Below are 27,999 nucleotides of genomic sequence, written 5' to 3' on the forward strand. Positions count from 1 at the left end.
GAAGTCCGGACTCCCTCGAGGCCCTGCACAGGGCTGGAAAACCCAATTGCTTTCACCCCTCCAGAAACTTCACACCTCTTCCTCAGTTCTTAGTTCACATCAAGAAAGAAACAGCCTGGAAAACTGTGCAGTAAAAGCAGAGAAATGTCCTAGGTAACAGCAAACCACTGAGATGAGAAGGGGAATTTGCAAACTATTCACTTATAAATATTCTAGTGGCCACTCTGCATGCTGTAAAATGAGATCCAACTGAGGGAGTTGGTGAACATGGGCCCCCCACCCAGAAAAGATGTTCTATATCTGCCTGACATCAAGGGTAGATATATTAAAGAAAACATTCCCAGGTTCTCAAAGCCACTGATATGAGGTTCAGGTGGAAGGTAAACTTACCGCAGGCCCAACAGAACCAGGGACTCCTGAAGATCCAGGGGGACCCTAGAACACATTACAGGGAACATATTGAGTACTTATCAGAATGGAGCAAGGAGATGGCTAAAGCAGTGAGGGTAACGCACAGATGCTCCAGCTTAGTTCGGAGGAGGCTCTCAGAGGAATAGAAGTTAAACGTGCAAAACAGAAAAGGATTTGAAAGCTTTTGTGAGGAAGGATTTATAGTGGAAACAGTTCTGAAAGAAAATGACTTGTCTGAAACCTGCCATCCTCAGGGTGGCTGGAAGTATCTGAGGACTTCCGCTATGTGTACATTTAGCTGAATTGCAGAAGGTATCCGGGGGGGGGGGGGGGGGGGGGGGCAGCACAACCACACACCTTATTTTTACCCTTCCTGGCCAGCATTTGTCTTTGATAATTAGCATAAAGCACTATTGTGACTGATACTGCAGGGAAGGGGACAATCTGTTTAATAAGGCTTTTAATGCTGTCACATCTTGGCTCCTGAGTGAAGGCTCTGTTTTCTAGGCCTTTTTATCTATTTCCTTGTCTATTTGTTTTCCTTTTCTCTTTGATATGAATTCTTGTTCCTTTCTCGTTGCTTTTATTGGATTTTAATAATTGAAAATCGCTCTGACTCCTGTCGTAGGATATTATACCAAGTGAAAATAAACTAAATTGTGGCTGTCAGAGAATGAGGATATTTATACATACGAATGGTAATGAGAATCAACCTGCTTAGAATACATTAAAACCAGATTTCCATAATTCTGCTAAATATATGTACTGGAATCAGAAGCAGAACTTCTGGGCATCTTAAAGTTCAGGCCATGATATTTAAAAACACTGATGTGGCTGGAAGTAGCAGAACCACGTCAGGGACTAGTTTTTAAACAAATCTGAGGCGCTATGAAAAGTCTCGGGGAGGTGGGGGGGGGGGGGGCTAGTTCTAGAACCCGGAGGGTTCACAACCCAAGTTTGTACCCGAGGCAATGGAGGGTTACGTGACTTGCCCAAGATCACAAGGAACCACAGTGGGAATTGAACCCGGCTCTCTTGGTTCTCACCCTACTGTTTTAACCGTGATGCTACTTCTCCACACATCCCACACCTTATTCACCTCACTGCCAGCGGGTGCCAGGATCCAGGGAGGAGTGTGTAAATGTGGCTCCCCAGATATACATTTACTCTTTATATGACCAAAATTAACCATTTAGGACCATGGTGGGGCTCAGGAGCGTTCTGGGCAGTGAAATTCAGCCACTCTGCACATGACTTCTCCATGTCTTATACTCCGCAGCATCACATTCATTTACTATCACTGAGTATCCTGCCTGCTGCCATCCCACTCAGTCGCTGCTCTGGTACATTTAAAGAAAAGGACTGAATCTGAGCGCCAGCTTCTAGAAACATAGTAACTGGAACCACATGGGGGAACTTCAAATTGAATCCCACCCTCCAGCTTTTCCCCCTGTCCTTCACGTTTCAGCAGGAACAAACATAACAGCACAGGGGCAGAGCTGAGGAGCCAGAAGTATCCCAGTTCAGTGACCCTCAGCCACCCTTTTTACCCAGGAAACTGCTTAGTAAAATCATCTGGAAGCTGACCTCCATATGGCGTAACTTCAGCGTGAGAGAACCTCAGTCTGGTAAATATATACAACTCCTCCCCCCCCCCCCAAACAAAATACGCTGATCACCACAGCTCACCGATTCTCCTTTTTCTCCTGCAGGTCCTATGTATCCTCGCTCACCTTTCGTTCCCTAAAACAAAAAAGGGACACAAATCCTGTAACAAGACTGCGCAAGGCCAGGCTGCAGGAATCTTCTCAAAAGACTAGAATGCACAGGTCTCTGAGAGAGACAACCTCAGCAGAAAGCCCCCCCCCCCCCACTCCATCCCAGACAATCTTCAGTGGAAATGCCCCAACACAGAGATTCCCTCCTGTGAAGGCCCTGGTTCAGCAGTCTGCCGCCCCTCACTACCTCTCTACCCTCATCTCCCCTTACATTCCCACCCGAAACCTCCGTTCACAGGACAAATCCCTCCTCTCAGTACCCTTCTCCACCACCGCCAACTCCAGGCTCCGCTCCTTCTGCCTCGCCTCACCCTATGCTTGGAACAACCTTCCTGAGCCCTTACGCCAAGCCCCCTCCCTGCCCGTCTTCAAGTCTTTGCTTAAAACCCACCTCTTCAATGCTGCGTTCGGCACCTAACTCTTACCGCTCAGTAAATCCAGACTGCCCCAATTTGACTGCCCCTTTTGGACTGACTGTTCACTTGTCTTTTAGATTGTAAGCTCATTGAGCAGGGACTATCCCTCTATGTTAAATTGTACAGCGCTGCGTAACCCTAGTAGCGCTTTAGAAATGTTAAGTAGTAGTAGTAGTAGATTTTCCAGTCCAACCATTCCATTTACCGCTTTAAATGTATTTGTTCCTTTAATAATATCCCAGAGGTTTACTCTGATTTGACTTCCTTTGTTACCCGCTTTGAACTGTAATAAGCTATTAGCAGGATATAAGCTTGTAGGGTTACCATATTTTGTCCCCCAAAAAAGAGGACACATGCCCCGCCCCCATCACACACCCCACCCGCCTCCTGTCACGCCCTCACTCCACCCCTCGCTCCACCCCGTCATGCCCTCGCTCCGCCCCTGTCACATTTTCCCCTCCCCCTGTCACACACCCCGTCACCCCCCCTCCCCATCACCCCCCTCCCCTTACCTTACTACTGCCATGGTGGTCTAGTGACCTTTCCTGCCCGGAGCGCTGCCCTGTATGCATCCTTCCTGTTGGTGATCTCGGCGCTGATTCAAAATGGCCGCCGAGAGTTGAAGTCTCACGAGGTCACTTCAACTCTCGGCGACCATTTTGAATCGGTGCCGAGATCACCAACAGGAAGGATGCATACAGGGCAGCGCTCCGGGCACGAAAGGTCACTAGACCACCATGGCAGTAGTAAGTAAGGGGAGGGGAGGCTAGCAATCTGCCCGTTTGCAGATTGGCAAAACCCGCCCGGTTGCCCGGACATGTCCTCAAAAAGAGGACATGTCCGGGTAAATCCGGACATATGGTAACCCTATAAGCTTGTATATATGGTATGGCAGGGACGTAGCCAGACAGCAGATTTTGGGTGGGCCTAGGCGAGAAGTGGGTGGGCACCAAGTGTCCTCCCCCACCCCACACACCAAAAAATATCTCAGCTGGCAGGAAAATGCTTCTCCCCACCTTGGCAGTCTGCAGCAGGCATGCACTGAAAACTGAGCATGAGCAGGTACCAGTACCATGGAGAGCAGCATTTTTGTTACCATCAGGGGGAAGTCTTCAGCTGGTGGAGCTTGGGATCCCCAACAGCTACTGCTAAACCTGTGCTACTGTTGGGTGGGCCTGAGCCCTAACTGGGTGGGCCTCGGCCCACCTAGGCCCACCTGTGGCTACGCCACTATGGTATGGTCTCAGCATCTCCCCTGCCAGGGATTTGGGTGTCGCAAACAGGTTTCACAGACTGGGTCTCAATCTTTCCTCGCTTAAACACATCTTTCTCAATCCCAGGCAGGTGTAAGGCCTGTATAGGTGCTGTTTGATTCGGATTTTCACTTTTTCAAACTTACAGGTAATCCAGGCGGTCCCATGGCACCAGGGTATCCAGGCAGACCAGGTGGGCCCTGCAGAGAACAGGTGAAAAGGCTGAGCAGGGTACAGCACCAGTCTGTCTAATGCACATTTGCAAGACTTCCTGTATCACTTACCTGCTCTCCTTTATCTCCATGAAGCCCCGGCACTCCCCGCTCTCCTTGCAGACCCTTTCAAGATGAAAAAAGAGAGTCCTTCAGCCCTGAAGCTGCTCCTGTTCTTAGCATGGATTAACTGATGTCACACTGCCAGCCACAAAGCAAAGCCCAACATTACTGGGATGAAAAGCGAGTCTGACAATTCTTTCCTATCCAGACAGGAAGCTTTGTGTACCAGATCTGTGGGTCTCTCTCTACACAAGTTACTTTCAGACTCACCAGAGAGGTGGGAGGACCTGCAAAGGAAACCTCCCTGTGGACTTTTCCCATGAAAATCTAGCTGGTGTGTGCACTGAGGGCACAAAATAAACATTCCCCCCCCCCCCCCCCTTAGTCAACGCATTTTACTGGCCGGTTAAATGCCTCATAACCAGCTATCTGGCAATATTTAAGGGGGGATAGCTGGCTTTCTCCCGCTGAATATCATTGGTTAGTGGCTACCCAGTCAAATCGGGCGATATAACTTGCAATCCACTGATTTCCAGCCACAGTTTAGCGGCTGTATTTGACTGCGTGAATACATGGGATATCTTTGGCCAGTTTGAGGACAACCAGCTCCCCTTTCTCAACAGTTAAACTGGATATTTAATGCCAGTCACTGGAAACAGCCCGGCATTGAATATCCAGTTTATTTCGGGGAGTTTAGAAGAAAACCAGTTACGTCGATATTCAGACTTAGCCGGTTATCTTAAAACCGGCCAAAGATATGCTACGGTTTCACCTGGCCAAATATGGCCACTAAACTCACTTTAAAAATTGGCAGATAGCCAGTTATATCGCACTATCTAACCGGCTGGCTGCTAACCGGGGATATTCAGTGGGGGATAGCCAGTTATCCCCCGCTGAATATCGGTGGATAGCCAAATAAGCGCTATTTAGCCAGTCAGCAGCCATTCTGGCCGGTTAAATAGCACTGAATATTGGGGGGGGGGGGAGGGGGGTATGGGTGGTTTTTTAACACCAGCCCAGGAGCTCCAGTTGTCTGTGATTTTGCCTTTTTCACCAGACTGGCCCCCCCTCATTTGTCTGCTACAGTCCAGCGCTACTAGAGATTGTGCCGTCGGAACTAGGCTGAGATCGATCGGCGGCAGCAGGTTGCACCGTCTACAACTCTGATCAGAACATTTGTTGTCTTCGGCTTTCTGGGTTTTGCAGTTCTGGCAGTCTTTCAGTGCATATCTACCACCCTTCACAAGTACCAGCTTCTCTACCAAGCACAGGACAAGTGACATCAGCCAAAACACTGACTTCCCATTCACTAAAGCAAGCCAATGGAGGACAAGAAAGCAGGTTGCCCAGAGCCCAGAACAGACAGCTGCGTGATGGCATGAAAAACTGCAGCGTGGCCACACCCATCCCTCTGCACAGCGCCAACAGCAGGCGTAACAGGGATTAGCACCTAGGACACAGGTGTACTGACCCAAACACACAACAATGAAGAAAACACAAAGGCCTGGTGATGTTATCACACTGATTAGTACAGATGTATCAAAAGGAGATCAATGAAAAGGTGGAAGGGAGTCTGGATACAGCAGCACCAGCCTAGGGGATCCCTTTGTCATTCTTCTCAGCTCCTCACCAGCTCCCACCCTCCTCTTAGCAAGGATGTAGCTTTTCCTCAGTAGCGCTGGGGGGGGGGGTGAGGGTTAAGATAAAGGGGAACTGAGGATCTGATGCACAAAGGCAGCCCTAAAATACGGCTGCCTCGGTAAAATTTAGCAAGTCACAAACAGTGACAGATGCACGGATTCCCCTCCCGATGCAGGCTTTACTGAACCCTGCCACCCCCCACCAACCCCCACACACACCCCCAAGGAACAAATACCTGGTGGTCCAGTGGACACCCAAAGCCCCCAGCACCCCCTCCTGGCCTCCCATGCAAGCAACCTTCGGTGGTCCAGTGGACCCCCAACCCCCACCAAAACCCCACCAAGGCAACAATGGCCCTGGTGGTCTAGTGGCCTCCTCCCTCCCCTCTCCCCCTCCCCCCATACCTGAAGTAACACCTCCCACCCTCCAGCCATGGTGTTCACCTTACACAAAATGGTGGTGCACTGGGCGGGGCTAAGCACATTGCTTGGCCCCACCCACTGAATCCCAGGATGCATTGGGCTGGAGCTGAGGCAGGAGAGTGGGAGGTATTGCTCCTGCCTCCATCTTTTTTGAGGTATGGGAGGAGGAAGAGAGGGGTCTTGGGGTCCACCGTACCACCAGGGATTTGTTACATGGGGGTGCAAGGGGGTCAGGGTCCACTGGACTACTAAGGAACTTTAACGATTCAGAGGGGTTGTCAGGGAGGGGAGAAGTAAGGAGCATAAGCAGACAGCATTTGTAGCTGACTGCTTGTGTTTCCTTCCTCTTCCGACAGCTCCAGAGCAGCCGTAAAATTAGCTCGTTAAAGCTTGGCACTCTGGAGCTGTGCATCGCCCGGAATGCTCATTAGAATACATTTGCATGGGGTCCTCGGTGGCTGCTAACAGAGCCACGGAAAACCCCTTTGTGCATTACTTGCTAAATAACATTTGCTTTAGACCGGCTACAACCAGTCTAGACCAAACGTTCCCAGCACGGTAAGCTTTGTGCATCAGGGCCCGAGAAGTACTATGTCGAAACTACAGAGCTACAAAGGGCCCGATTTTCAGCAGCTTCTAAAATTGAAAAGATTAAAGTCCAGCAGCCAGATACCGTGTTATTGCCAATAAACGGGCCTGCCTACTGAGTGGTGTCAAAGTTACTCTCAGGTTAGTACTGATATTCCACACTACTTGGCTAAATTAAGCCTCTAATAAGGTTTCGGTGGAAAGTTATCGTAAGGTAGTCATTAAAAGTTCGATAGTTATCTTCTGCTGGCTGCTCCCTGTGCTATGGTGAGGTTCTGAAAGGATCCAGTGTCATGAGTTAGAAAAGGACAATACACAGAAGCCAGACAGAAAGCGTGCGGTGCAGGATTCTTACAGGCAATCCAGAAGGGCCAGACGTGCCAGGAAAACCTGGGGGACCCTGAGAAAGAAACAGGGAGGTCACAACTTGGCTTCTTTTAAATTTAGGGCTGCAGGGGAATGTGCTGGAATGGGAGGGGGAGAAGTGCAAGGTTCCAGAACAGAAGAGCATGGGGCAGGGACAACTTGGACTGATGACTCGGGCTGAAGGCCACAGGACAAGCCACAGGACCTCGGACAGCTCCTTGTTTTCTTCAGTCCAGACTGGAAGAGAATGTGGAACGTACTGTAATAAACTGCCCAGCTCTGTATACAGCTCTAGCAGGTTCTGGCTGGGGCATTCCCAGTATATTCTGGTACCTGCAGTCCTGCTTGGGAATCAGTATGGAAGGTGGGAATATGGCACGATACATCTCATTTTCCTCAACGCAGACACTTACCGGGGGCCCTGGAAATCCTCGAATACCTGGAGGACCCTGGGAAAGAGAGGACAGAAGAAGATTAGGGCCAGAGGAGCGGCTGGGGTTATGGAAGACCTTTCACTGCGCCCAGGCTTGAGTAGGAATTGCAGAAAAATTTCCGCATGAAAACGGAAAGCCAAGAATTGCTCTGGAGGCCTCTCGGGGCGCTTTTCACACATCACAGATCCAGACGGGGACCTCTTTGAGAAGTCCCATTCCTTCAGCACCTGTGTCCAATGTACGAAGTATTGTAGAAGGTCTGGCATAGTTTCAAGTCAGCTGCTGGCACACAAGACTGCCCTCTACTCACCTGCTCCCCTTTCTCGCCAGTTAAGCCTGGGACTCCGGGGTGCCCAGGACCCCCCGGACAGCCACGCTCACTCTCTCCGGTGTCCCCCTAAATTCAGACAAAGGAGAAAATGAAAAAAAGCAGGTGTCAAAGAGAACCCTGTTGGCAAGGGATACTGAGGAAATCGCATGAGAAATGAGCATGAGGACGACTTATAATGAAGCATTTATCTAAGTTCATACAACTCCCTTTCTGAAAAAACAAAAATCTCATAGTAATGAATGCAGTGCAGCTGTCCATTTGATCTTGCTGCAAATATACCTTTTGCTTTCCTTAATCCAGAAATCACAAGGGCTCATTACAAGAGATTGTAGCCCAGTTATTAATGCCTAATTGTCCCTCATTTTTTCTAGGCTCTGTATAATCCTGCCTCACTTGTGGATCTGGTGGGCTCATGGTTTATTTGTTCTAGTGTCTGAGGCAATGACAGGGCTCACATGAGAAGATGCTGAAAATACAGGGGAGAAACCAACCCGAATACACACTGGAACACACAAGCAACAGAGGCCAGGGGACAAAGAGAGATATAAAAGCCAGAAGAACTGAGTGTGGGGGATGGGCAAAGGGTGAAAGCGGGTACAGAGCCGGGAACAGCTCAGCCTCACATATGCACAGTCGCAAAGGCAGTAACTTACAGTGCGCATAAAAATGGCAAGATGAAATGAGGAATCAAAAATCCCCCTCCCCCCACCCACAAATAAGCAAACTGCAAAACAACCCAGGAGAATTTAACCCCATTATAAAAGGGCAGAACGAAAATGGAACATACAGGGATTTCATTTTTAAACTCGCAGAACTTGATTTACTATGCCCTGGGAGAGGAAGAGGGTGCAGAGCCCATAATGACTTAGTGGTATTATAAGGTGTATCAAGTGTTAAGTTCAAGCTTATCTTAATGAAAGGTGCATCCGAACCAAAGCTAGACTGAACTAAAACTCCCGCTCTGTCCCTAGGACAGCACTGCATCAGCATTTCACACTCACCCGGGGCTCTTCAGCTCTGGGAAACTCAGAAAAGCACTGAAAGAAAAGAGAAGAAAAACCGAGATTTCTCATTTGCCGATAACTTCATTCTCCTATCGTTACACCTCCCATTATAGTGCAGTTAGACTGTTCCATTAATCTTTCACAGCCACGCTGCCGGAGGACAGGAGTGGTCCAGAAAGCTACAGACCAGTGTGCCTGAGCCTGAAGCTAGATAAAACTGTAGAGGTCAGCAGTGGTCAGCAATTTGTTTGGCCTAGATATTCAATGCCAGGCCATGTTCAGGGATGTGCAGATGGCGCTAGCACAACCGGAAAAGTTATCGGATAAATGCCGACCACAACACAGCCGGTTAGCGGGGATATCCAGTGGCAGGGAAATCCTGTCATAGCCCCGCAGAGCCTCTCCTGTCTGGTTAAATCGCTATTGTTAGGACAGAATAACTGCCTCTAATGTGCAATGGGAGGTGACACGTAACCTGGAGCATCAGCTTTCCGAAAAGATGAACAAGAAATGTCACAAAAAATGTACCCTCCTGTCTCCATGCATATCTCCCTGTCTCTCACCTATCCACCCCCATCCTGTTAGACTGTCACTGAAATGCTTTGATGTTTCACTCATATACACTGTCATCTACCAACATTTGCTTATTTCCGATCTGACGAAGAAGGGCGACCTTCGAAAGCTAATCAAGAAATGTATTAAGTTATGTCCAATAAAAAAGGTATCATCTTATTTTCTTTTCCGTGTTTTATTTTGTTTGATTTCTATTGATTACCTTTAAAAGTGGACTAACACGTCTACCACACCTCTCTACTCAAATCCTAAACTAAAATCAAAATCCCAAAATGTGAAGGTGTAATATAAGCACGTGGAGAACAGTAATTTGGCCAACTTATTGCATTTGGATTTTCAGAAGATGTTACTGTGTAGCTTCACGACATTTCCCCTAGTCTCTGTACTTCTTGAGAATAAATAATCCATTTGCATTTACCTGTTCTATTCTATTTAGGGTTTTATAGACTTTGGCCATCTCTTCTCCAAGCTGACGAGCCCTAACCTAGCCTTTCCTCATACAAGAGGAGATCCATCCCCTTTACCATTTTGGTTACCCTTCTTTGAACCTTTTCTAATTACACTAAATCTTTTCTGAAATTTGGTGACTAGAATTATCAATAGAAATCAAACAAAATAAAACATGGAAAAGAAAATAAGATGATACCTTTTTTATTGGACATAACTTAGTACATTTCTTGATTAGCTTTCGAAGGTTGCCCTTCTTCGTCAGATTTAATTGAATGCTATGCTCAAGGTGTGGTCTCACCATGGAGTGACACAGAGGCATTAAGATATTCTTTGATTTATTCTCTATGTCTTTCCTAATCATTCTTAACATTTCTTTGGTTTTTGGCCACTTCCACACACTAAGGAGAATATTTTAACATGTCGTCCATGATGACACTTAGATCCTTTTCTTGGGTGGTGACTCCTAACGTGAAACTTAGCATAAGTGGCTATAATTGGATTGTTCTTCCCAATGTGCATCACTTTGCATTTTTCTACATTAAATTTTATCTGCCATTTAGATGCCCAGTCTTTCAGCCTCCCAAGGTCCTCCTGCAATTTCACACAGTTCACATGCAGTTTTATGTCATCTGCAAATCTGATCACCTCACTCGTCATTCCAATTTCCAGATCATTTACAAATATATTAAATAGCACCGGTCCCAGTACAGATCCCTGTGGCGCTCCACTATTCACCCTCCTCCTTTGAGAAAAATGGCCATTTAACCCCACCCTCTGTTTTCTATCCATAAACCAGTTCCCAATCCACAATGGAACATTGCGTCTTATCCCATAGCTTTTTCATTTTTTCAGGAGTCTCTCATGAGGAACTTTGTAAAATGCTTTCTGAAAATCTAGATACACTACATCAACCGGCTCACCTTTATCCCCACACGTTTATTCACACCTTCAAATAAATGAAGCAAATTGGTGAGGCAAGGCTTCCTTTAGCTAAATCCATGTTGACTCTGTCCTCATTAAACCATGTTCACTAATTTTGTTAGCTGTAATGCTTTTAAAACAAACAGGAGACAATATTTTTTCACTCAATGAATAGTTCAGCTCTGGAACTGATTGTCGGAGGATGTGGTAACAGTGGTTAACGTATTTGGATTTTACAAAGGTTTGGATAAGTTCCTGGAGGAAACGACCATAGTCTGCTATTGAGATGGACATGGAGAATCCTCTGCTTGCCCTGGGATTGGTAGCATGGAATGTTGCTACTCTTTGAGGTTCTATATGGAACGTTGCTACTCTTTGAGATTCTGTATGGAATGTTGCTACTCTTTGAGGTTCTATATGGAATGTTGTTACTCTTTCAGGTTCTATATGGAATGTTGCTACTCTTTGGGGTTCTATATGGAATGTTGTTATTCTTTGAGATTCTGTATGGAATGTTGCTACTCTTTGAGATTCTATATGGAATGTTGCTACTCTTTGAGGTTCTATATGGAATGTTGTTACTCTTTGAGATTCTGTATGAAATGTTTTTACTCTTTGAGATTCTGTATGAAATGTTTCTACTCTTTGAGATTCTGTATGGAATGTTGCTACTCTTTGAGGTTCTATATGGAATGTTGCTACTCTTTGAGGTTCTGTATGGAATGTTGCTACTCTTTGAGGTTCTATATGGAATGTTGTTACTCTTTGAGATTCTGTATGGAATGTTGCTACTCTTTGAGATTCCATATGGAATGTTGTTATTCCTTGAGATTCTGTATGGAATGTTGCTACTCTTTGGGGTTCTATATGGAATGTTGTTAGTCTTTGAGATTCTGTATGGAATGTTGTTACTCTTTGAGATTCTGTATGGAATGTTGCTACTCTTTAAGGTTCTATATGGAATGTTGTTATTCTTTGAGATTCTGTATGGAATGTTGTTACTCTTTGAGATTCTGTATGGAATGTTGCTACTCTTTAAGGTTCTATATGGAATGTTGTTATTCTTTGAGATTCTGTATGGAATGTTGCTACTCTTTGAGATTCTGCTAGTTACTTGTGACCTGGATTGGCCACTGTTGGAAACAGGATTCTGAGCTAGATGGACCATTTTTTCTGACCCAATATGGCTATTCTTATTTATTTATTTGTTGCATTTGTATCCCACACTTTCCCACCTATTTGAAGGCTCAATGTGGCTTACAATGTTCCGTCATGGCAATCGCCATTCCATTTATGTTCTTATTAATAGTTTCTACCATTTTGCCCAGCTCTGACATCATGCTCACTGGTCTGTACTTTCCTGGATCACCCCTGGAGCCCTTTTTTAAAAAGTATTTTTTCAAACAATACACAGTTAAGCTGTGGAATTGTCAAGAGAGGATGTGGTGAAGGCAAGTGGCATAACCAGGGTTAAACAAGGTTTGGAAAACCTCCTGGAGGACTGATCCATCACCTCTTCTGAAAATGAGGACCACGCAATGGTTGTCTTCACTGGGGTCTGTCAGGTATTTCCAGTTGACCCAGACTACCCACTACTGCAGAAAGAAGAAAATGCTGGGCTCGGTGGACCTTCGGGTTAACCTAGGTATCTCTGTGTTAATTCCCTCATGGCACTTGTCCAGGTATTTTCATGGGTGCTGGACGCATGGAAATGCACTGACCTTCTCACAATTGTCCAAGCCTGGTGCGCCAGGTCGGCCGCGGTCTCCCTTCTCCCCTTTCACAACATTGGTTTGTGGTCCGCTAGACTGGCTTTGTGCACAGTCCCTGCAAATGTGCTAGAAAAAGAAAAATCAGACTTTGAGACCTCTTCCCCCTCAAGGGGCATCACGGGCAAGAAATGCCACCTACAGACAAACCTTATCCTTACAGTCGTGTGGTTACCGTGTCAGACCATTGGAAAGTACAGAAATGAAGTTAAGGAAGAAAGAAAGAGAAAAGGATTCACATTCGGCATTAACAGCTCAAGCTTACACATCCCAATATTTCTACCTACAAACCCTATGCATGGAAGGGCATCACCTTATATTCTCTTTTGTTTTTATTTATTCACCTTTATTTCTATATTTCTTAATTAAAACCGTAGGGGGCCCTGTTTACGAAGGTGCACTAGCGTTTTTAGCTCGTGCTAAAAATTTGCACGCGCTAAACACCCATAGGAATATTATGGGCATCTACACGGTTACCATGCACGAATGCTTAGCGTGCACTAAAAACACTAGAACACCTCTAGCGCAGTTTAGTAAACAGGGCCCTGGGTGTTACCTATTGGAAAAATCTTGCTCTAGTCCCAGATTACAGTTGGATGAACTTATACTGGGCCTTCAAAACTAGAACTCGCTAAGTGTCTCGCCTGCTGATGTTGTCTCTCTGTAAAGTGTACTGGGAGTCCAGAATGTACCCAGGCAACAAGATCAAACAGCCATGGAGTTCTCCAGAAAAGTGCCAGAGTTCTTACCTGCAAAACTGCAATATGTCCCTCCGCCTCTAGGGGGCCCTGAAACAGACAAGGGAGAGAAGAAGGCCCAGCGCGTTTAGAGACTTTCAAGCAGGAGGTCTCGTTCAGAGATGCACACAGCCAGGCAGTCTCTCAAGTGCAACACTGGAGTATTAATGGCAGACAGTGCTATGGTGAGAGGTCTCTGTTTGTGGTAAGCAGCACAAAGAGAAAGCTGCAAGCACAGAACTGGGCATGTGGCCAGAAAGAGAGCAGAGAACCGGGTTAGACCAGGCCTTCCCTATACCTACCACGTATCCTGGTGCCCCAGGCTGTCCTGGCAAGCCATTGTGTCCTGGAATTCCCTGAATTCAAGAAAAGATCGGGAAGATTGAAATCTTTCTACATATCTGCTGCTACCTGCTGAGTGACCTTTCACATGACCCTGACTTCTGTCTCTCACACCACCTGTCCTCTCCATCTTCCATGCTTTTGATTCATTCTCCCTTCCCTCCATTCATCCATTTTCCCTCCCCCATTCTCCCCAGACTTTCTGCACTTCCTCAACTTTTTCCCTCTATCCATCCTTTCTGTTTTCCCCACCTTTCCTCAATCCATCCTCCCTATCCAACCCTGACCATCAGGCAAAACTAAGTGTTTGCCTAGTACAGCAGTTTCAAGGGGGGGGGGGGAGGATTCATGGAACAGCTCCTGTTAAAGCAAAACAGCACATCCTGAGAGCCACATAAACTCAAAAGACCTATCAATGAGAACGTTTACCAGCGGGAAGGGTGAACAGTTTGGAAACAGCCCATTTACCTGGGTAAATGACACACATACATTCACACCAAACTTTAATATTTACAAGCATGATGGTGGGGGGTGGGGGGGAACAATCAGGGGCCTGAAAATTAATTGAGTAGGAAGTAGGGGGAGGTGTCAGGAGACTGAATGTTCATTTCGGGCATCCAATTCCCTTGCACCAGCCATGTCCAACCCTTCCCCTGTCCCGTTTTTTCAACCCTTCCCGACTTCCATCCTCTCTACCCAACCACTTCCATCTATAACCATTTCCCTAACTTTTCTTTACCTCCACCCTCCCTCACCAACCCCTCTTCCTTCATTCTGTCACCAAACTTCCCTCCCTCCATCCTCATTCCCCAGCCCTTTCTTCTGTACATCTTTCCCTTCCACAAACCTTCTGTCCTCTTTGTCCTGCCTTTTCCTGTCTACTTAGCTCTGCCCACACAGGATTAGAAGCCATTAATGGTGCAGAGCTTTCTGTGTTTTAAGTGAACGCTGAGTCTCCTTGGCTTGCGTGGAATAAAAAAAATAGCACTGACTGGGTTTGGGGCAGATATTCAGTGACACTTTACCAGAGAGAGGCGCTGGATATCTTCGCAGGCTGCTGCGGCATTATAGGGTTCAGGAGCAGAGCCGGGAGTTGTCCGGGCACTGCTCGTATTCAATGACAGTGACCGGATAATAATCCAGGTAGGCCGAACTTCATAAATGACCATCCTAACCGGCCTGGTCAGTTCTCTGGGTAATGGCACTGAAATATTGGCACTATCTGTGGATAATCTCACTTGTCAATGAGCAAGATATCCAGTGCTGGTAGCTGGATTTGGCCCAGTAATTAATATCTGGATAAGGTTATTTATTTATTTATACTGCACGGTTTACATCATAAACAGGGTCGCCGAGAGACTGAGCCGGGCCTGGGGCAGGGCTGTTGCAGCTCCCGCCCTCCCCCCCCCCCCCCTCGATCACCACTGCTCCCTCGGATCGTCGCTGCTCCTGCCCCCTCCCTCCAGGATTGCCGCTGCCGCAACTGAGGTACCTTGGGGCTGGCGGGGACCCCGAGGCCCCGCCAGCGGAAGAATCCAACGCTGCTCTTCACTCCATGCCTGTCCTGCCCCTGAGACTGCTTTTTTTCTCTCCTTGTGCATGCTCGGTTTCAAAAACGAGCATGCGCCTGAGGGGGAAAAGCAGCCGCTCGGCACAGTGGTAGAAGTGAGTGAAGACCAGCGCTGGAGGGGGGGCCCAGTGCCGGAGTTTTCTCTCTCCTGCTCCTGTCGGGACCTGATCATTCAGGCCTCATCAGGAGCAGGAGAGAGAGAGACCCCGATGCCGGGCCCCCCCTTGGAGGCTGGGCCCGGTGAATTTTGCCCTCCCTGCCCCCCCCCAGTGGCCCTGATCATAAAATACGTTAGGAAAGGAGGAAGATAGGACCAGAAACAGAGGGGAGGGGGGTGGTAGGTAGTTAAGGTAGGATATCAAAAGTCTGAGTGAAAAGGTGGGTGTCAGATGGTTTCTGGAGTCCATTGGACTGCAGGACCTGAGGCAACTAGAGGCAAATCCAATTAATTTCTTTGACCGGGCAACCAGAGAGTTGGATCGAGGGAGAACGCTAGATATGGTGTATTTTAGCAAAGCCTTTGGATACAGTTCCACATAGACGACTGATAAATTAACTGAGTGCCCTCAATATGGACCCTAAAGTGACTGACTGGGTTAGGAACCGGTTGAGTGGAAGGAGACGGAGGGTAGTGGTAAACGGAGCTCATTCTGAAGAAAAGGATTTTACCAGTGGTGTGCCGCAAGGTTTGGTTCTTGGGTCCAGTTCTCTTTAATATTTTCGTAAGCGATATTGCTGAAGGGCTGTCTGCTAAGGTTTGCCTCTTTGCGGATGATACCAAAATCTGCAATAGGGTAGAAGACTCTAATGGCATGGATAACACGAGGAAGGACTTGGTGAAGCTAGAGGAATGGTCTGGAATTTGGCAGCTTAGATTTAATACTAAAAAATGTAGGGTTATGCATTTGGGCTGAAAAAACCCAAAGGAATGGTAAAGTATAGGGGGTGAAGAACTTTTGAGCACAAAAGAGGAGCAGCACTTGGATGTGATCGTACGCGACGATCTCAAGGTGGCCAAACAGGTAAAAAAGTGACAGTGAAAGCTAGGATACTTCGGAGCATGGGGACAGGAATGGCCAGTAGGAAAAAGGAGGCGATGCTGCCCCTGTATAAGACTGGTGAGACCTCATCTAGAATATTGTGTACAATTCTGGAGACCGACACCTTCAAAAAGATACAGGATGGAGTCAATCCAGAGGGCGGCTACTAAATACGTATTCTTTGGAAAGGAAGGTGGGAGAGGGAAGATATGATAAAGACATTTAAATGTCTCTATGGAGGAGTGGCCTAGTGGTTAGAGTGGTGGACTTTGGTCCTGGGGAACTGGGTTCAATTCCCACTGCAGGCACAGGCAGCTCCTTGTGACTCTGGGCAAGTCACTTAACCCTCCATTGCCCCGGGTACAAATAAGTACCTAAGCCGCATTGAGCCTGCCATGAGTGGGAAAGTGCGGGGTATAAATAAAAAAATGCACAGGAGGCGACTGTGTTTCAACTGAAAGGAAGCTCTGAAACGAGGGGGCATAAGATGAAGGTGAAAGGGAACAGACTCAGAAGTAACCCCAGGAAATAATTTTTCACAGAAAGGGTGGTAAATTCGTGGAACGCTCTCCCGGTGGGTGGAGACAAAAGCAGTCTCTGAATTCAAGAGAACTTGGGACAAGTACATAGGATCTCTAAGGGAGTGATAGGGAGAGTGGATTGCATCGATGGGCAGACTGCATAGGCCATATGGTCTTTATCTGCCTATATTTTTTCCAGTATTCTGTTTTTATCTTTAAATCAGCCCATGGTGGCCGGTGTTTAAGAAACCCCGATTATGTGGGCTGAATATTGACCAGTTTATTCTTAATTCATAATAAACATGGCAATCCTATAGCAACCTTACCAAATAACTGGTTTGCACAATCTCTCTTTGCAAAGGGAAATCGGGTCAAAAGATTAGTTAAATAGAAGATTCCAGGCCTGATTTTGTAAAGCTTTTGTCTCGCGTCTCTGAAGAAAAAGCTTCACTGCCATAGAACATTCTATGGAAATAATAGGAAAGAGTGTCAAGCGATAAAGAACAAGAGAACGGTATAATATTTCTTTTCACATGGGAGCGGAAATGTTTTCCATGCTCTGTGCAGAGATTCTGGGCCTGATATTGAGCCCACAGCAGTCAGTTTCTCTTACAGCACTGACCACCAGGGTAGAAAAAGATTAGGATATCGTCATTAATTATCCAGAGGCTGCTGGAAGCGTCAGCGAATATTCAGACCGGAACCCGGATAAATTTAGAACAGTGCCAACTCCGGCCCTGGACCACCCTGGTGCTAAATGGATGGTGCCATGGTGGTCAGCTCAGATTTTCACTGGCGTTATCCCGGTACCACTGAAAAGCCACGTACAGCCCAGTCAGTGGAAAGTGTCTCCTCCTAGTTATCTCCTTTTGTATATCAGCCTCTACTTCCACATAGAGATCTCAGTATGTATTGCTTGGAAAAGAAAGGCTCCCCTCGGTCCTGCCTGCCCAATCCCTGGTGGTCTAGTGGGGAACAGGCAATGATCATTCGCTCTTGTTCATCGTGGCTGCCGCTTCAAAATGGATACCACGACCTCTAGTGGCAACCTTGCGCCACTACTGTAGTACCACGAAGCTGCCAGTAGAGGATGCAGCATCCATTCTGAAGAGGCAGCAACAACAGGCAGGAACGAGGGGGCATCTGCTAGACCATCAGGGATCAGGCAGGTAGGTCCAGGGGAATGCTGAAAGCAGGAGGGGGGGGGGGGGGAGTAGATTACAGAGACGCCAAGTTACCCAGTTCCAGGCTGGAGATTTTGGGGCAGTCCTGGATTTCTCAGCACCCGATCTTGGTGCAATATGGGACTGCAGCACTGATTTCAATGGGCAGGATCAGGCACTACAAATCCCAAAGTACTCTGGGATGTAAATTCAAAAGCAGGAGTGTCCCAAAATCTCCAGCCTTGAACTGGGTAACTTGGTATATCTGGGATTGATGCTGTAAAGGTAGGGGGGGGGGGGAGGGAGGATTCTTCATGTTCTGAGGGGAGGAAGGGGGATCAGAATCTTTAGGGGTCGGGGACCTGGACCTGGCCAGATACCCTTATATTCAGCCATAACCCACATAAGAGTCTTATGCAGGCCCCAGCTGAATATCGGCCATGACGAGACCTGGCGACTAGCACATACCTAATTAGCCCTGGATATTCAATGCCAAGGCCCAAACTGGACCCAGTATTGAATGTACAGGGTTAATCCTGCTTGTGACGGTCAGTGTTTAAGAAAATGTTGACCACCACAGGCTGACTATTGACCAGTACGTATACAGAGTGGCCCATTTCTGGACGTTTGCTTTGTGTAAGTAAATAATCCATCATTATCTCATTCTCTTACGGGCCACCCTTTCAGTGATACAGAGATTATCCACAGCCTCATAAGCAATTGTCATGTAACTCTGACCAGTCAGTTTTTCATTGGACCCTGTGTGAAGAAAATGTAAATGGGAAACACACAGATGATCCCTGTAACTATCGCAGGAGAACTTTTCTCCACCCCTGGTCAGTCCAGCTACTTACCTGGTGGCCAGGTGACCCAGGTGGGCCTGGAGGTCCTGGGGGACCTGGTGGACCCTACAATAAAACAGATTGATTCTGTTGTAAGCAGGATATTCTGATGGGGTTAAACTCTTCCAACTGCAAAAAGAAAAGTCCTGAAGGACAAGAATGACAGCAAGAAGTGAAAAATGTGGTAAAAAGAAACCACAGCAGAGAACCGAGGAAAGAAAGCCAAATCAGACAAACCTGTGGCCCCATCTGCCATGAATTTTCATTCCCCATTCCTGGTGCACCCTGAAGAACCAAGAGAAAGCGCCCAAGGTTGCAAATTCAGTTTCTGAAGAACTCAGACCAACTGACACCTTAACCCAGACCAAAGCATCCCATCTCAAGGAAACGCCAACTGGAAGCCAAGCCTCAACCAATCACATGACCCAACAACCAAGCCTTAAGCGATCACCATGACCCAGCAGCCAATCCTCAAGCAATCATCATGACCCAGCAACCAAGCTTCAACCAATCAACATGACCCAGCAGCCAAGCCTTAAGCGATCACCATGACCCAGCAACCAAGCTTCAACCAATCAACATGACCCAGCAGCCAAGCCTTGTCCAATTACCATGGCCCATCCTCAATCACAACCAAAGATGGGCTGGGAGCTGAGAGATAAAGGCTACTTACAGGCATTCCAGAGAAATATGTGTCCGGACGAACGCCTGGCTGGCAGGAGCATTCACCAGGTTCTCCCTGCAACCAAGGAGAAGTGCGTCAGCATGGCTGTGAATTTTAGAATGTGGCGTATTTACAAAGGCAGAATTGAAAAGACTTGCACACTGTTTATAGGTAGCCATGGGCAGAATGAATTCTTGATCCTTCAGTTGTGAATAAACAGCCTCAGCCTGATATGGTCAAAGACATTGTGTAGCTTGGATGATGCCACGTGACCTTCATGAAGTATAACATCAGAACAGCTGCATAGCTGGAGAAAGGGTCAGTTACTTGTGATGGATGAAGAACACACATTTTATCTTACCCAGTCTCACTTCTTCCAAGCCTGGGGTGGGGGTGGGGGCACTGAAGTAACCATGCCATGGTACGTCATGGTGGCATCAGCCTGGAGACCTACTTACCATCATCAGACTGCAAAGAGATTGCCTTCCATTCCCACAGCCTCCTCCCTGTCTGTTTAAGCAGCAGGACATGGTGGGGGCTGCTGCTGCAGGTTCCTGTGGCTTACCAAAGGGGATGAGACTTGATATACCGCCTTTCTGTAGTTTTTGCAAGTACATTCAAAGCGGTTTACATATATTCAGGTACTTATTTTGTACCAGGGGCAATGGAGGGTTAAGTGACTTGCCCAGAGTCATAAGGAGCTGCAGTGGGAATCGAACTCTGTTCCCCAGGATCAAAGTCTACTGCACTAACCACTAGACTACTCCCTCCAAAGAGCAGGCACTGCTCCTAACGCCCACCCCTGCCAGCAGTATGATGACAACGGCCCAGCAAGGGTTTGCCCTGAGGGGAGCAGGGGAGAAAGGTCCTGCAACCTGTAAGGAAACTGCTTGCCACTCAACAGCAAAGGAAAATGAAGCAAGATGAGCCTCCCAGTGAAATTTTGCATAAGGTACAATAAGAACAGCCATAGCTCTTGAGTGTCTGCCAGTGGCATAGCTAAGGGGTGGGCCAGGTGGGCCCAGGCCCACCCACTTTTGGTTCAGGCCCACCCAGAAGCAGCACACCTATGATGTGGCTGGCAGGGATCCCCAAGCCCCACCAGCCGAAAACTCCCAACAACTGTCCCTCCTGCATATCTTGTAAATAGCAGATATTCACCTGCAGCGAGCAGCTGTTTGCACCGGCCCCACAGCCTTCCCTCTGATATATTCCCGCATATGCAGAAACAGGAAGTTGCATCAGAAGGAAGGCTGTGAGGCCTGTATTAGTTGCTGCTCACTGCTGGTGAAAATCTGCTACTTAAAAGGTATGCGGAAAGGGGGAGGGGGGGAAGGAGAGAGTAGTGAATGCTTGGAATGCCCTCCCGCGGGAGGTGGTGGAAATGAAAATGGTAACGGAATTCAAACATGCGTGGGATAAACATAAAGGAATCCTGTTCAGAAGGAGTGGATCCTCAGGAGCTTAGTCGAGATCGGGTGGCAGAGCTGGTGGCAGGAGGCGGAGATGGTGCTGGGCAGACTTATACGGTCTGTGCCAGAGCCGGTGGTGGGAGGCGGGACTGGTGGTTTGGAGGTGGGGATAGTGCTGGGCAGACTTATAAGGTCTGTGCCAGAACCGGTGGTGGGAGGCGGGGCAGACTTATACGGTCTGTGCCCTGAAAAGGACAGGTAGAAATCAAGGTAAGGTATACACAAAAAGTAGCACATATGAGTTTATCTTGTTGGGCAGACTGGATGGACCATGCAGGTCTTTTTCTGCCGTCATCTACTATGTTACTATATGTGTTTGAGAGACCATATGGCATGCAGGCGAGAGAGTGAGAGACCAAATCACTTGTGAGACAAGGTGGAGTTCTTCTGCCCCCCCCCCCCCCATCTTGGGCCCAGGCCCACACAAATTTGGGTGTCTGGCTACGCCCCTGGTGTCAGCTCGTCCTCCTTCTGTGATGCTTCACAACCTGACTGCACCCCGGACTGGGCTTTATTCTCTCTCTCAGGTATGTAGCACCCACCCCCAATTTTGATCTCTCTCTCTCTCTGCCTGACCCTCACTGGAAGCTTCTCAGAGGACTGAGAGTAGCAGAAAATTGATGGGTGTCAGACAGAGTTTACAATCACAAATAAAGAAAAACATGTTACCTTCACTCCCCTTTCTCCTTTCTCACCCTGCAGGAGACAAGGAAAAGCAGATGAGAATGGGAATTCCACAGCCCAGGGCTAGAAGGCTTTGGATTTTCTCAAACATCATTCCTCCTATTTAAGAATCAGCAACAGCAGAAAAGCTGTTTTGAAAAAGTTTGGCTGTTTCATAGCAAAATGGCCAAAATTACACATTTAAACTCGGAATGTGGTCTTGAAGCGATGTATACATCCGACCAAGTGGTAAGGGAGTAATCAGCAGGTCTAGCAGTGTCCATTTAAAGCTGGAAAATTTTCCGCAGTGGTACTTACAAGGATGGCACTGCTGAAAATACCTATCACTTTAAATGGATTTGGTACCCATTTAAATTTAGATGGCGTTCTGTATAAAAATGCTACAGCTATGAGCCTTGGTCCCCTGCCTAGACTTTGGTTCAGGCTCTAAAATGAGGGAAAGCCTTACAGGCCTGGGTGGCTCTTGCTTGAACTCCCAGTGTTGGAGCACTGCTCAATATTGACTTCCAAAGAACGACAGACATCTTCTGCTTGAAATGAGTGAAGATGAGGTTGGGCTGTGACCGGCTTTGCATGCTGGCACCCTCCCTCTCTAGAGTACTGTAGGGCAGGGCAGAATGATGCAGTGAAGTGCTTGGATTAGCTACATACCAGCAAGCCTGGAGCACCAGGGAACCCCATCTGTCCATCATGACCCTTTGAAAAAATCCAGCAACAGAGACATTAGAAGATAAAAGCCCAGAACACAGAAAGCATGCAACATCCTATGCTTACTAATCCAGTTTCTCTGTGCAGTGGTAACATATACCAAGCTAGCATAACCTGAAAGTCACAGAACAGACTAAAGCAGATGTTCCACAGATGTTGTCTCTCTCAGAGCAGCTGAAGATAACACATGGGCTTTTATAGCACATCTCTCTTTATTCAGATTAAAAAGACTGGGGAGACAGAAAGCGGAAAGGGGGTGAGGGAAGGACAGGGGTAAAAAATGGGGGATTAGATCTAATTGTTAGAGGAAGATAAGACACATAGGACTAGATTCTGTACATTTGGGCACTGAAAAAATATGAGGATGGGTGCGATTCTATAAACGGCGCTGTGCGTGTTTATACAATAGCCTGTAGCGCCGGGATCCACGCCCAGCTCAAACTTGGTGTAAATCCTTGGGCGTAAATTAGACGCGGATACCCCAGACTCTATAATACGGTGCGCATGTTTAGTGAATGTTCCGAACCATCCCTGCTCCTCTCATGGCCATGCCCCTTTTCAGTTGTGCGCTAAAAGATTTTCACGCACATCTTTATAAATAGTGCTTAGCAAGGTGCACACGTCAATCCAAATTGTTGTGAATTAATGCTGATAATTGTTTGTTATTTGCACTAATTGGCTCATGCCCAGATTTTCACATGCCCCTGGCAGTACTTTCAGTGCCATATATAGAATTTAGGGGAAAATGAAAAACATTAAACAGTGATAGTGACTGGAATCTCATATTCTATAAAAAGTTTAATAAAGACAAGCTTTTCCATAAAAAGAGAGCTTGGTTTTCGATTTTACCACCGGCCGGCTGCAGAAAGAGCAGGCAGAAATGTGCAGGACTGCTTTATACACACACCTCGATTGGGTTACTGGAATGTTCTATTTCTTGGTATTAAGTGTCAATACCAGAAAAAAAAACTGCAAATCATACAGACTACAGCTCTAGACTAATATACATAGATTGTATAGCCATATTAGTGTTTCAACTCATCTAAACAAACTGCACTGGCTTCCCATAGCAGAAAGACTCAGGTTCAAAGCTGCTTGTTTATTTCTTCAAATCTTACAGGGCTTCACCTCTGAACTGCTAAGACTGCTTCGCTACATCTGGTCCAGTCTAACAGACCGAAAAAACAACTGATGTTAGTGTCACTGTTTCAAAAGACAATTTGAAATCAGAAGATTTTCAGCTCTCTATTCTCTGTACTTGGAGTCAAAATATGGAACTCTCTACCTATTCCCATCAGAACAGAAAACAGCCACCTCAACTTCAGGAAGAGGCTAAAAACCTTTCTCTTCCCAAAGACTGTTCTTCATAACAATCCATCATGGATTCTACTTCCTAGTATCATCCACTTTCCTTTTCTTTCCTTTAATGTTTTTAGTCTACCTCACACTAACATTATCTGCTTTTGTCTCACCTAGAATGTAAACCGCACTGAACCCTGGAATGGGGATATTAGTGCTATACAAGAATTAATTTGATTTGATTAGAATAATTTTCAAAGAGAATGTGCACCAGGAGTTTCCTCTGGAAAATCAGCTGAAGCCCATATGTGCTGAAGTGTAAAGCTGCCTCCCCCCCCCCCCCCCACCATCTTATACGCTACCGTGATTGTCATCTGACCTATAGACTGTACTTCAGCATCCCTCCCAGGCTCTCAGGTACCTGCAGCTGCCTAATTATTTCACTCTCCAGGAGCAGACAGGCCGGCCACAGCTATTAAATTGTAATAAGCTACTTAATTTCCATTAGCAGGGATCAAGTGGAAGGGCAGAGAGATAGAAAGTAACTGCAGCAGCTCCGTATCTCGTCCTACCAAGGTCTGGAGCCACGCAAGGTCCGGATCGTTCTTAGAAATGAAACACTAAAGCACACAGAGCATAGGTTAAAGACTCAGTTAATTCACTCTGCTTAGCCAAAGTGAATTACATTTACAGAAAGACCTGCAGCTGCCAAGTTATTAAAAAGGAGTTTCAGATGCCCAGAGACTCCAGTGTTACGAGGTGTGAGACAGCTGAAGGGCAGAGTGAATTAGCAGAGCTTAGCCTAAGGGGGTTTGGGGTACTGGATGTACCGGGGTCTGTGTAATGCCTCAGACTTTCACAGGTTAGATCTCCCCACCTACTAAACACTAGCAAAGAATAAAAAAAAAAAAATTCAACAACTCACTGGCGGCCCTACGATGCTGGCACCAGGGAGCCCTGGAAGGCCTGGAGCACCTTTTGGTCCAGAAGAACCCTGCAAGAAACAAAACACATTGTCTAAAGTCTGGCGGGTACTGGCACTGCCCAGCCATCTTCCAGCCCATCTGGGTCAGCCACTTTAGCACTTCAGAAGCCTCTTGAAGAAAGCTGAGCCACTCAGCCCAGTGGCAATGGAGTCTAGAGCTGCACTCATGTGTTGGTCCATTGCACTCAATCTGATGCAACCACAAGGCTGTAAAGCCAGCACCACATTATAATGGAGCTCAGAATCTGTGCGGGAAGGCCCCGGAACAGACATTTCTCTGAGAAAGAAAAGAACCCTTTGCGGAATGACAATCATGCTGTTTAAATTTCAGAGCACCTCACTCTGTCTCATTAAGGGCCACCTCCTTGCTAAAGTTTCACCGTGACACACCATCTGTTACAGTGGTTGTGGCGACAGGCAGATTGTTTAATGATGCGGGAAACACCCATCTGTAATCGGGAAATTATAAACCTTATTATGTATTTCTGGGAGAGACTGCACTGAGAAAACCCCTGGGAAGCACCTGCTCCCTGCACCAGTATCAGAAATAAGGTCTCCGTTAGGACCAAAGAGAAGAGACCCTGCCACAAATGCAAAGAGATGGGGGGGGGGGGTCTTACCTTCTCTCCTTTGACACCCAACAAGCCAGGGGGCCCCGGATGTCCCTCGGCTCCCTAAAGAAAAAGAACAGAATGTAAGTTTATCTTGTTGGGCAGACTGGATGGGCCGCACAGGTCTTTATCTGCCGTCATCTACTATGTTACTACAGGAAACAGAAAAATAAGTGCAGGGTCATGCATTTGGGCTGCAAAACCCGAGGGAGCAGTACAGTATGGGGCAGGAGTCCTCAAATCCAGTCCTCGAGGTCCACAACCCAGCCTGGTTTTCAGGATTTCCACAATGAATATGAATGAGATCTATTTGGAAATCCTGAAAACCAGGCTGGGTTGTGGACCTCGAGGACTGGATTTGAGGACCCCCTGGTATAGGGGGTGAAGTAAAATTAGAAATTCATGGGATAGGAGACAGTGTCGATTGTGCATTAAGAACTGGTTAAAAGAGAGAAAACAGAGAGTAGGATTAAATGAGCAATGATTTCAATGAAGAAGGGTAGATAGTGAGGTTTCCCAGGGGTCTGTGCTGGGACTGCTGTTTTTTCAATGTATTTACAAGTGATCTAGAGGTGGGAGGTGATTAAATTTGCCAATGACACAAAGTTTTTCAAAGTTGTTACATCACAAGAGGATTGTGAAAAATTGCAAGAGAACCTTATTTATGAGATGGGGAGACTGGACATCCAAATAGAAACATGGGACAACTTCCCTATGAGGAAAGGCTAAAGAATCTAGAGCTTTCCAGCTTGGAGAAGAGACAGCTGAAGGGAGATATGATAGAAGTCCATGAAATACTGAGTGGAGTGGAACGGGTAAACATGAATCGCTTATTTACTCTTTCCAAAAATACAATGAAGTAGTAAATTTAAAACAAATCAAAAAAATTATTTCTTCAAGCAACATGTAATTAAACTTTAGAATTCATTGCCAGAGAAATGTGCTAAAAGCACTTAGTTTAGCAGGGTTTAAAAAAGGTTTGGACCATTTTCTAAAAGAAAAGTCCATAAACCAATATTTAGATGGATTTGATTTGGGAAAACCCATTGCTTATTTTTAGGATAAGCAGCATAAAAACAGTACTCTTTTGAGATCTTGCCAGGTATTGGAACTTGTCCAAACATTTTTTAAACCCAGATAAACTAACTGCTGTTACCACATCCTCTGGCAACAGGTTCCAAAGCCTAACTATTCGTTGGTCTGTCCCAGTGTGGCAATACTTATGTACTTCTGTACTTAAATTGCGGGAACGTCCCTCCCTTTCTGGATCCACATATAATATTCATGCACAGATCCAGGCATATAAATATATGTGTTTACTTTTTAAATAATAAATGATTGTTAGCTCGCAATTATCAACGTTAATTGGCTTGTTATTCAATTCAATTACGTGTGTCCAAATCTGTGCAATTTAAAGTTCCATTTATAGAATTAGGGGGGGAAATGTCTTCCTTTTATACGAAGCTTCCTTCAAAGAAACAGACCCCAGCATCGCTTTAGCTCTCCAAAACACATCTGAAGGCAGCAGCATCATCCTTATGAAAAACCCAACCCCCCTCCCCTCAAGAATATACTCACAGCAGCACCGGGAGATCCCTTCTCGCCCCGCTCTCCCTGCAGACAGGAGACACAGAATCAGGATTCATGGTGAGACGGAGTTAAACAGGATACTTAGTTTGTACAAGAGTTTGTGGGGCTCGTTGAGAACCTATCGGACCACAAATCTCCCATTCCACATCAGCCAGGTCAGGATAGGAGCAACAGGAATAGCCCCCAGACACAAGGCTGCCGAGAAGGGGGGGCAGGGGGTAAAATTCCCTAGGGCCAGGCCTCCAAGGGGGGCCGGGCACCCACCCAGTGCTAGCATGGCTCTCCTGCTCCTGTGTGCCATAGAGCAGAGTTATCACGTTAACTCTGCTCTGTCGGCCACAGGTACTTCTTCCTGCTGCGTCCTGCCTTCTGCGTAAAGTACTTCCTGTTTGGACGCAGCAGGAAGAAGGGACCTGTGCAGCAGAGCGGAGCTAGTAGGAGAGAAGACAAGAAAGTAGGGCTCAGGGGGAGGGGGCAGTGCATGGGCCGGGGGGGGGGGGGGGGGGTGTTTGCCCTGGGCCTGGCTTTGTCTCTCGGCGGCCCTGCACAGACACCCAGTAGTCACCCAGCAGTTTTACCCCTAAAAGGGAGAGCTGACCCCGGACAGTGGGTAATAATGACCAGAGCAGGAATGGTTAAATGCACAGACTCACCTGGGGCCCCTCTATCCCCACACCTGGAACACCTGGCTCCCCCTACAAGAACACAGAAAACGTGACTGTTAATGTTTGCAGTAACAGTGCAAAATATTTAAATCCTAACGACGGGGTAGAGCCGCTACTCACTTGTGCCCCCTTCAGCCCAGGGGGGCCCTGAACTCCTGGAAGTCCAGGCTGACCCTAAAATACAGGAAACCAGGGTGAGTGTGGGCAGGATGTACACGACAGTATCACGCTGGTGGAAGGAAAACTCACATGTTTGCCAGGATGGCCGATACCCATGGGACCCTGGTCGCCCTTGGCCCCAGGCTTTCCTGGAATCCCAATCACATTTGAAGAACCATCCTGGATGGTGGGGCAAGTATCACAGCCATCACCCTGCCAAGAGACACAGAAATAACAGCATAAGGGAGCAAAATGCCATCAAAAACAAATCCCAGCTAAGAACAGAGGCAGCGAGAGAGGCTGCTAAGCAGGAAG

The 27,999-nt window shown here is 47.0% G+C and overlaps 1 protein-coding gene across 4 annotated transcripts in view; it reads right to left on the reverse strand.

The window, feature by feature from the left end:
- The window catches only part of LOC115479511 (collagen alpha-1(XVI) chain-like), a 136,160-nt gene that overhangs the window by 20,912 nt on the left and 87,249 nt on the right, over positions 1 to 27,999 (reverse strand). For 2 of the 4 annotated variants that reach the window (XM_030217456.1, XM_030217453.1), the window contains exons 33-54: positions 27,775 to 27,897; positions 27,646 to 27,699; positions 27,514 to 27,555; positions 26,849 to 26,884; positions 25,280 to 25,333; positions 24,600 to 24,668; positions 22,319 to 22,363; positions 21,653 to 21,679; positions 19,521 to 19,586; positions 19,085 to 19,132; positions 18,860 to 18,913; positions 13,672 to 13,725; positions 13,382 to 13,420; positions 12,585 to 12,701; positions 8,917 to 8,952; positions 7,895 to 7,981; positions 7,564 to 7,599; positions 7,140 to 7,184; positions 4,143 to 4,196; positions 4,005 to 4,058; positions 2,101 to 2,154; positions 391 to 435 (exon numbers count right to left, since the gene is read on the reverse strand). In XM_030217456.1, coding sequence (XP_030073316.1) covers positions 391 to 435; positions 2,101 to 2,154; positions 4,005 to 4,058; positions 4,143 to 4,196; positions 7,140 to 7,184; positions 7,564 to 7,599; positions 7,895 to 7,981; positions 8,917 to 8,952; positions 12,585 to 12,701; positions 13,382 to 13,420; positions 13,672 to 13,725; positions 18,860 to 18,913; positions 19,085 to 19,132; positions 19,521 to 19,586; positions 21,653 to 21,679; positions 22,319 to 22,363; positions 24,600 to 24,668; positions 25,280 to 25,333; positions 26,849 to 26,884; positions 27,514 to 27,555; positions 27,646 to 27,699; positions 27,775 to 27,897 — 1,239 coding nt within the window. The remainder of the gene's footprint in view (positions 1 to 390; positions 436 to 2,100; positions 2,155 to 4,004; positions 4,059 to 4,142; positions 4,197 to 7,139; positions 7,185 to 7,563; positions 7,600 to 7,894; positions 7,982 to 8,916; positions 8,953 to 12,584; positions 12,702 to 13,381; positions 13,421 to 13,671; positions 13,726 to 18,859; positions 18,914 to 19,084; positions 19,133 to 19,520; positions 19,587 to 21,652; positions 21,680 to 22,318; positions 22,364 to 24,599; positions 24,669 to 25,279; positions 25,334 to 26,848; positions 26,885 to 27,513; positions 27,556 to 27,645; positions 27,700 to 27,774; positions 27,898 to 27,999) is intronic. The other 2 variants (XM_030217455.1, XM_030217454.1) reach the window with 2 other exon arrangements.

Source organism: Microcaecilia unicolor, chromosome 11, assembly GCF_901765095.1.
Source record: "Microcaecilia unicolor chromosome 11, aMicUni1.1, whole genome shotgun sequence".
In the NCBI taxonomy this organism is placed as follows: domain Eukaryota; kingdom Metazoa; phylum Chordata; class Amphibia; order Gymnophiona; family Siphonopidae; genus Microcaecilia; species Microcaecilia unicolor.